At 38.0% G+C, this 8,941-nt stretch overlaps 1 protein-coding gene across 1 annotated transcript in view; it reads right to left on the bottom strand.

Annotated features, from left to right (window-relative positions):
* DENND1B (DENN/MADD domain containing 1B) overlaps positions 1 to 8,941 on the bottom strand; it is a gene marked incomplete at its 5' end in the record, with an annotated part of 149,949 nt that overhangs the window by 110,659 nt on the left and 30,349 nt on the right. The window contains one exon of the mRNA XM_009073966.1: positions 1,534 to 1,577. Within this exon, the coding sequence (XP_009072214.1) occupies positions 1,534 to 1,577 (44 nt within the window). The remainder of the gene's footprint in view (positions 1 to 1,533; positions 1,578 to 8,941) is intronic.

Here is an 8,941-nt window from a genome sequence, read left to right as displayed (position 1 = left end):
CTACACGGCTGGGACACAACGTGCAGGCAGAGGTTTTTCAGAGCCCAAAGGCAGAGAGCTGCCTGAGGCCTCTGGTTTTTATAGATTAGGTATGTCTATTGCATCTTTGTATGATTCCCCTCCAGTCTTTAGTGGGCTTCATCTTCTAATCATTTTTCTACACCAGCTGTTCTTTGAATAACCTTCGACTTGCTGAATAAGCTCCCATTTTTCTTCAGACATAATTTCTCTTTTCTGGGGTTTTTTTTTTTGTGTGTGGCTTTGGTTTTGCTTTTTTTTTTTAAGATCAAGTCTTTCTTAGGGAAAAAGGAAAAGAACAAAACAAACTAGAAAAAAAAAAGGAATTTAAATGACAATGATCACTCTGTAGCCAGGATAATTATTGAAACTTGCAGAATGCCTAGCTAAGAACATGTAACAGCACACTTTGCTCATTTGTCACTATCTTACAGGCTGCACGTGTTCCTGACTGATGCTATTCCCTAACCAGACATCCTACCTTCTATGTTTGTATATTCATTCCTTTCATCATGAATCACCTTATACCTGTCTTTATAGAAATGTGCATTACTGATTTCAAAATAAAACACAATTAATCAACATCTACTGTACAAAAACATTGCCAGACCATCCATTGTGGTGATATTACCAATGAAGAATATGTTTGACTCGGTATCAGTCTAAAAACAAGAGGAAAGAAAGACACTGAGACAAAGATATTTATTCTATTTAGTGGGTTTATGTATTTTCTTTTATGAAAACAAAATTGTTTCCACAGAAGAAACTCACGCAAAATTTGCTGAAATAATAAAATTTTGTAATTTCATTAAAGCTTAATATTAATAACTTTAATAAAACAGTCATGGGGAAAACACAACAAACTAATTAATAGCTTGCTGTCACTGCAGACACTGAAATAATCCATCAGTCCTGTATGTATACACTTTCCTTTGAGGATTAATTATAGATAGAATAAAGTATTTTCACGCTCTCAAAATCAGTAACTTTAGATCATTGTCTCTTATAAAGGGTCTGAGGATTTTTTTTCCTCAAGCAAAAAACTAAAGTATTGCTAAAATATTATTAAATAAATACCTAAAATCTTGCAGTGAAAAGGAATAAAGAACTGAATGCACAGGCTCTGACATTAAAAGGACATACATGGGCAGCTCTTAACTGTTTGTTCTGGTGACTTTTGTTACCACAATTTAGAACATCAACGTTTGGCCAAGTTTATTGATGAATTTTCCACATTTTCAGTCCCACAACAGATAAAACCCAACACTTTCAACAGGATCACTTTATGAAAGACTCTGTATCAAAAATAAGGTGATACAGAGAATCAGCATGACATTCCATGCTCTACAACTGCTATTGCATATTCCTGTCACAAAGTCAATCTAATCACCAAGCCACCAGTTGGGTGAAGACTTCCTCCCCACTATCATTAGCATCTGCCTCTCCACAGCTGAATAGGAGAGCTTTTATATTATTATTCTAACATAAAAAAAAGTTCAATCTCATGTTTCCAACCTGGTCTCCAAAGTCCTCCGGGAACTTCCACAGTACCACTGGATCTGTAAATAATTGACAGACAGCATTAATCAGAGGCAAAGGAACAGAGTATTACAGTCAGAGTACATTAATATTAAAGAGAGGGTCAGCTTAGCGTCAAGCTTTGAGGCAAGTGCAAAAAGGTATCTAAAAACTAAGGAAGATACTGGATTATTAAAAAGACTTATTTCATATTTATGAAACTGTATGTTTATTGTTTTACATATGGTAGCAGGTTATAATGTGCCAAAGTGTTTTCATATTCAACTCTTTCCTTTTCATCTTTGGACAGTTCATTTTTTAAGCACATGTTCAATTTTCACATTTTAATTTAATTAAGAAATAAACTGATATAAAACCTCTTTCTATTCCAGGAAAAAAGAATGTAAAACTATAAGAAAGGAAAACAAAGGTCTTTCTAAAGTGCAGAAAAATATCCTTTGTGATTTTAAAGATAGTACCAATGTAACCAGCATTCTCTAGGAAGAGTTTAGAAGAGCACGTTTCAGTATTTTCTGTTCAGAGCCATTTAAAGCCAATGTTTCAATAATAGTTTGATGTTCTCATTAACCCACTAAAAATTGTTCATTATCAAAATAATCAGTGTTATTTAAGCTATATATTAATCTACAATTAACATTATTTTGAAGGCATCTAACACAATGACCTGAACCACAACCTTTCAACAAAAAAAGAACCGATTGTGCTCTTCATCCCCCCCCAAAGCTTTTAATCTCCTGATACAAAACCTTCCTGAGGTGCTACTGTTAAACTGTATCACAAACAGCCCCAAAGCTCTACAGCACTTCTATACAGCAGATTAGCAGCAGCGTTTGGCCATGTGCTGAAAGTGAGATTACCTGATTCCTGCAAGGGACACCCAGGTCAGTGCCAAACCCTGGAACAATTTCTGCCCATGCCCCAGCCAATGTCAGGCAGATCCTCCTGCCACTGACAGCATGGCCAATGCCAGCTCAGGGTGCCAGAGGGCAGGAAAACACATGGAGAAACCCACTGCAAAGTGGAAGAGAACTGCAACCTCTAGTCTACCTCAAGAGTTGCCAAGATTCCTGTCTTCCAAGGACCCAAGATGTGGGAAACTATTCAGATTTCCACTTCAGGCTCTAACACCAGCACTGTGTGACAACTCAGCAACTATCTTCTCGTTGCCAGGTTTATATCAGAACCAGAGGGTTCTCTACTTTTGGCTAAGTACAGAGGTTTCTACTCTTCTTCACCCTCCCACATGTGTTTGTTGCTGCAAACTGGAGCTTTAACAGGAGTGAGATGTTGTTTCATTCCCAGCTGCTGATTTTGAATTCTGCTATTCAACATGGAGCTGCTTCACCCGTGTTTGCCACTGGCCCACTCACCAGGGGCTGGAGACTGAAGTCAGCATTCCCTCTTCACCACAGGCCAGAGATTAAACCAACAGCAGAACATACATTTTTCAAACGTGGTGCAAAATTCAACTTATAAATCAACTCAATGTAACTTTGACCTAATTTGCATCTAATTCAAATCTAAGTGAGCTTTTAGATAAAGGGGACATTTGACTCTTCTTTTTGGACAAGCATATCTTTTTTTTTCTCCCAAGAACCTCCAGGGAGGGTTCTGCAGCTATTATTTACTAAAATTTATGTACTTTGCACAGAGAATTCTCCTCGATCTACTATGGGGAGCAGGAACCCTTGGAGGCAGATACAAGACAAGATAAGATGCTATGTTTATAAAACTATGAGAGCCAATAAATACAGTTATTTACAACATAGACCTTTTTTCCCGTCTCTTTTAAATCGCAAACACATCTGTGTAATGACCAGATACAAGAGGAGTTCGAGTATCTCAGTGCCTATCCTGTAAGGGAGCTCTTACTTTTATTCCAAATTAGTAAGGGAAAAAGAAAGCAATTACAAATCAGCAGTGATCCCTGGTAACTTTAAGGAGTAGCAGGTATGCTAACAGGTATCAAATACTTGGTGTTAAGTAATTCATACATTACATGCTAAAACCCACTGAAAACTGTGCAGAATCCAAAAAAATACTTGAATACAGCTTGTAAATCTAATGCCATATGAACACAAACATTTCAAGCATAAATTTCTCTGCAAAAGAGCAATCCCACTGCTCTCCTGCACTACCAGGTACTTGTTGGTGGTCCTGTAGCACCGTCTGTCTCCTGCTGGTACAGACTTTTTCACAGCTATGCTGAACCAGATGAGGGAACTGACCAAGATCAAACCAACTGTCTGAAACTTTTCAGGTCAGCATCAACTAGATCAGTTCCCCAAAACCATGGGGTTTGTGCCAGAAAAAAAAGGAAGAAAAACTGGGAAATAGGGAGTTGTGGCAAGCAGAAAGCAGGACTGCTTCACCTGGCAGCACTCCGGACTTACAGCATTTGCTAGACCTCATGCAATCCAAGCTGGTTACCAGCTGCCTCTACTTCCATTTCTTATCACCCATGGCCTTGTTCAGAACTTCCCAAGTCTTCCTGTACCATTTAGAGTTGTTTCTATTGCAAAACCCAGAGCTACTGCCTGTGAGGAGGTGTGAGGAGCACTCTGCAGTGATGCAGACTGCCAGAGCATCACCAGGCAGGGGCTTGGCACGCTCACCTCTTCCGAGCAACGGAGCCAGGCAGATGATTTTGGCAGATGTGAAGTGCAGTTACATGAGAAACATTTAGTAGAGTGAATGCTTTAGTAACACAGTAACGAAATCACTGGGGTGTCTGCAACTGGACAAAAATGTCATTTCTTTCTTTCACTGCCCTTAGTGCAAACATAACTGCCAGGCTTCAAAAAAGGAAGCAGATCAAAATATCAAAAGCTCCAAGGGTTGTTTTAAAAGGTCACAATCAGGAGCAAAGTACAACCTCAGAATTAAGCAAAACTTGGCTCTAGGTAACTTGGGTTTGGGGTGAAAACATGAGTAAAATTCACACCTCGGTGAGGTGCCAATAGAGCTGAACAGCATTTCACACAAGTACCTTTTACATACATCAAGATCAATAGCTCCAGTAAGTTCTTCTGGTGCCCTGGTACGTTCACAAATAAAAAAAACCTACAACCTTGATTTAATGTCCATCTTCACTTCTTATTAGGGCTCTCTTGTACTACTCCAGTCTCACTTAAAATGGTAAAAGCAAATTTAAAGTGAATTTCAGTTCACTCAGCTATAGGTATGACAACATTTACTTTCCTATCATGAAAGGATATTTATATCATGAGAGGATAATTAAATTCATGTGATCTAAACAGGCAGAATAATGCTTTTAATACTCCTTCATGAAAACAAAAAAGAGCCACATTTAAAAATAATATTCCTAACTCAATCCAAGAAAAACATTCAGTGCTACACTCAGCAAAAATTACACACCTCCAAGACTTGTCCAACTGCTTTGAGCTGGGGTTTGCAGCTGTTATTACTGGCTTTTAACTGGTTATTTTAGTAGGTACTTGCCATACGTTTATTAAGTACGAAAATCTGATGTGACTTGTGCTTCAAAAAGAAAGGTTACTATGCACTTTTTATGCCTTTACTCTCTGAAACCAAACCCTAACACCTATAAAAAGCCTCAGGATTTTATGATAATTATCCAAGTCAGGGATTGGGGTTTTTCAAAAGATTATGTTGGTTTCAGCTTTTAGAGCTAGGCTCAGGCAGCATCTGACACATCTTTGTGGCAACTTCTCACAAGTGCTGCAAATGAAGAAACAAAAGTGTACTGATTTAGAAATAAAAAGAGAAAGTATAACCTGATTCTGCAACTTTATCTTCTGATTTACAAAGACTGAATTTTTTCCCCCCTGAGAATTACTTTCCAGATACTCCATCTGAACTGGCAATGTTAGATCAATTTTATGCTGATCTTACGGGTGAGACGATGAGAATCACTCAGAAATAGCTGTTCCTAATAGCTGGCTGAGGAGCTACTCAATTTCTCCTCATTTTCATTATTGGGAAAAAGTAAATGTAGGAGGAGGAGGAAATTGTTAAGTGTACACATAAAAAATAGTTTCTGCATTACATGTATAAACATATATGTTGTTGTATGTGTAAATAGATACGTATGCACATACAAACTTCTCCCTATGCCTACCACATCCCGGATGTACATCTCAGCATGTGCCAGTAACACTTGGAAAATCCTTTGCTAAATATTCTAACAGCACTAGAAAGTACATGTCCCTTGGTACAAGTCAGAAGAGAGACAAGTATGGCAAGATTTGATGAGAGCCCAAACCTTAAGAGTCTGACGTAATTGATACAAAGAGAAAAGAGAGCCATGTGCAATGCTTTAAAAAAAAAAAAAAAGTAGTCAAAATTTTGCAATCTAGAGCTGCTTCAGAAGACTAATACAGGCAGGTATGACACCCACTAACAGAAGAGGAAAACATAGGTATATCCTCCTCAAGGTAATTTCTCTCTAAAAATCCATTCCCATCGAGGCAATGTCATAAAGCATGTCACCTGTGTTTTTAGGAAAACAACTTCCAACACATTTTAACTTCTAACAAACCTAAGAAGATACAAAGGCACTATTTCTCATGACAGGGTAGATTAGAGAAGTAGTGCATTCTCAACTATGAAAAAAAAAAAGACAAAACTTTCTGAGTTGTAACTTTCCCAAAAAATTGAGAAGTTAAATATATTCTAAAAATACTCTTCATAATCATCAAGCTTGCAGATTATAAATGCCACCCAAAAATACAAAAGGAACATAAATTACCAACACATGCTGAGAAACATCATCTCAGGTACTTCTTTTGATAGCAACAGAGACTCATTTCAGACAGAAAAACACAGCTAAGGTAAAATGAAACAGATTAAATAAGTAGTCCAGTACTCTGCCTGGAAAGGAGAAATCTTCAGCCCTGTGGGTTTTACAGACCAGGACAGACAAAACGACTGCCAAGCAGAGTTGGTCATGTCTTGGGACAGAGGAATGGGCTAGATGACTGCTCAGGATCCCTCCAGCTATTATTTCCTCTGATGCTGCACAGATACTCATTGGAAAAAAGCTGTCAGTGCAGAGAGGAAAGAAGAGACTGGGGCCAGGAGTTAAGGGGGTGGGGAAAAAATGCAGCAAGGAAAAGGAACGCAGCAAAGCAAAGCTTACTGAAGACAGTTCTTCTTGCTTGTCTGGAAAAAAAAAAACCAAGACGTTCCACATTGTTTTTCTTACATTAACAAAACAACTTAATTAGTAAAGCTGAAATTAGATATGATTATCTCAGGGAACAGCTTTATAAACACACACTTAAGCAACAAGCAGAACTGATTTTGTTTGAATAAGCAGTTTTCAGCAATAAAAAAATTAGTTCTCCAAACCAAGTTTATAATATTACTATGGTTCAAAACAAAAAATTTGCTACATACTTAAAATCATCTGCCAGAAACGCACAACAGTAACTCTAATAATGTTTTTCTATCAATATGGTATTTAACACTCATCCAAATCACTGCAATGGTGATTCAGAAACAAAGTAAGACACAAACCGTAACCTGCAACCCAAGAGCTTTTACAGATTAAATCATCTGATGAAAAAAACAGCATTCACATATAAAAATCACTTATTGCAAAAAAATACTTCTGCATATCATATTAAAATCCACTTGTTAACAGTTTCATCCACGAAGTGCCAGAGATACAGCAGAACAGGAGGCTCTGCTGTCACAAGATCTGGGTGTCGCAGTGGTCTTCAGCTCCCTGGTTTGGGGGACCAAAGTGGAGCATCTGCCATCAGTGGAAGGAAGAGCAAGATGCCAAGGAAAAGGAGAGAAGGGAGTTACACTATTTTCCAAACATCAGTAATCAAAAGAAAGAACAAATGCAATTTGATTTAAAAAAAAAAAAAAAAAGTGAGGCTAAGGAACTGTCACTAACTCCTGTGGCACTTAAAACCTGTTAGATTAAAGATAACATGCAAATGAAGGTGCCACTGTAGAAAATGCTCTGAAGTACACCTCTGTGGAAATCACATAGTCCATGTATTTTTTTGCTCAAAGGAATACTGAAAGAAACTTCTCCAAGACTGTTAAGTCTGTTCTTCCTCTACCCGCTCCACAGAACGTTTATGGCAGAATGCAACCACACACCTGTAGTCTTTTCATATAATCAAAAGGAAACATATATATAAAACTACATCAAATCATAACAATCCAGCACCTTCAAATATTTTTTACTCACACATGTGCCTTCCTAAACTGACCCCACAACTTCAAACTGTTGCTACTTCAGCAAATAGCAAAGGAACACAAGGCAAAAAAACACTGACAACTTTAAGAAATAAATTTACAACCATGTCAGTTACAGAAATACCTTAACAACTTTCAGGAATTATATTTGCCAGCTTTTCCTGCTACATACTCACACACTGATTTTTCTGGGTCTCTAGCTGCTTACACAGTAACCTCAGTAGCACATCTGAGCAAGGTGCTGAACCTGGACTCGCCTTTCAAAGTAAGCCACAACGTGGCCACAGCACAGGAGCCTGGTGTCTCCTGTCCCATTTCCCTCCCTCACACCAGTGCCCTCTGCCTTGTCTTCAACTGACTGCAAAGCTTGTGCCCCATTTTTTAAAATAATTTAGGCAGTGAAGGTACCCAACTCATACTGGCATCATAGGGCATATTTGGAGTGTGTGACTCTTGACCTTCTTCTTTCTAACTTTTCTCACAGAAAGTAAAGTGTGAACTGAATGACAGTGTCAACAAGCACATGCTAAATACTGCCCTTTAAGAAAGGGAGAATGGAAAGCAACAGTTTAGTAGCCTGTCTCAGTTACAGTCACAGGAGCTTTTGTCTCTTAAGTCTTCATGACTGCACATTTGCCAATCAGACCTGATTTTTGTATCCATGACTTTTCAGTCAGGCTCAGCAGAAACATAATTACAAAGACCTCACAGGCATGATGAAAACATCTTCCTTCCGTGAGGAAGCTTTTCCTAAGGAAACTGCTTTTAACTGCAGTAATAACAGCTGCAATTAAAGTAATTTCTGTAAAACGAATGCTTGAAAAATGTTCCAAATCACAAGAAACCCAAATTACTGACAGACTTATCAAGTGGCTCAGAATTCAATTACATCTTTCCATAGACATAAGTTATTTAATGGCTTCAGGATACCAATGCTCACATCATGTTTGTGGAAATGCAGAATTTTGTTACTAACACATGGGAAAACAAAGGTAGAATCCACAACTGTAAGACTCACTCAGATTATAAACAAAAACCACACACATCACAGTCTTCTCCACCAATTTTACAGTTTACCACAAATTATTTTCAAGTACTTCTACCTTTAAGCTTATATGACAACAGTTCCTCAAAGTACTCAGAAATGTTAGAACAGTGTGCAGACATTGAACTCCAACTAATC

The sequence above is a fragment of the Acanthisitta chloris genome, unplaced genomic scaffold (assembly GCF_000695815.1).
Source record: "Acanthisitta chloris isolate BGI_N310 unplaced genomic scaffold, ASM69581v1 scaffold14104, whole genome shotgun sequence".
NCBI classification, from domain to species: domain Eukaryota; kingdom Metazoa; phylum Chordata; class Aves; order Passeriformes; family Acanthisittidae; genus Acanthisitta; species Acanthisitta chloris.
Note: the sequence above shows the minus strand (reverse complement) of the source record. Positions and strands in the feature narration are given on the sequence as shown.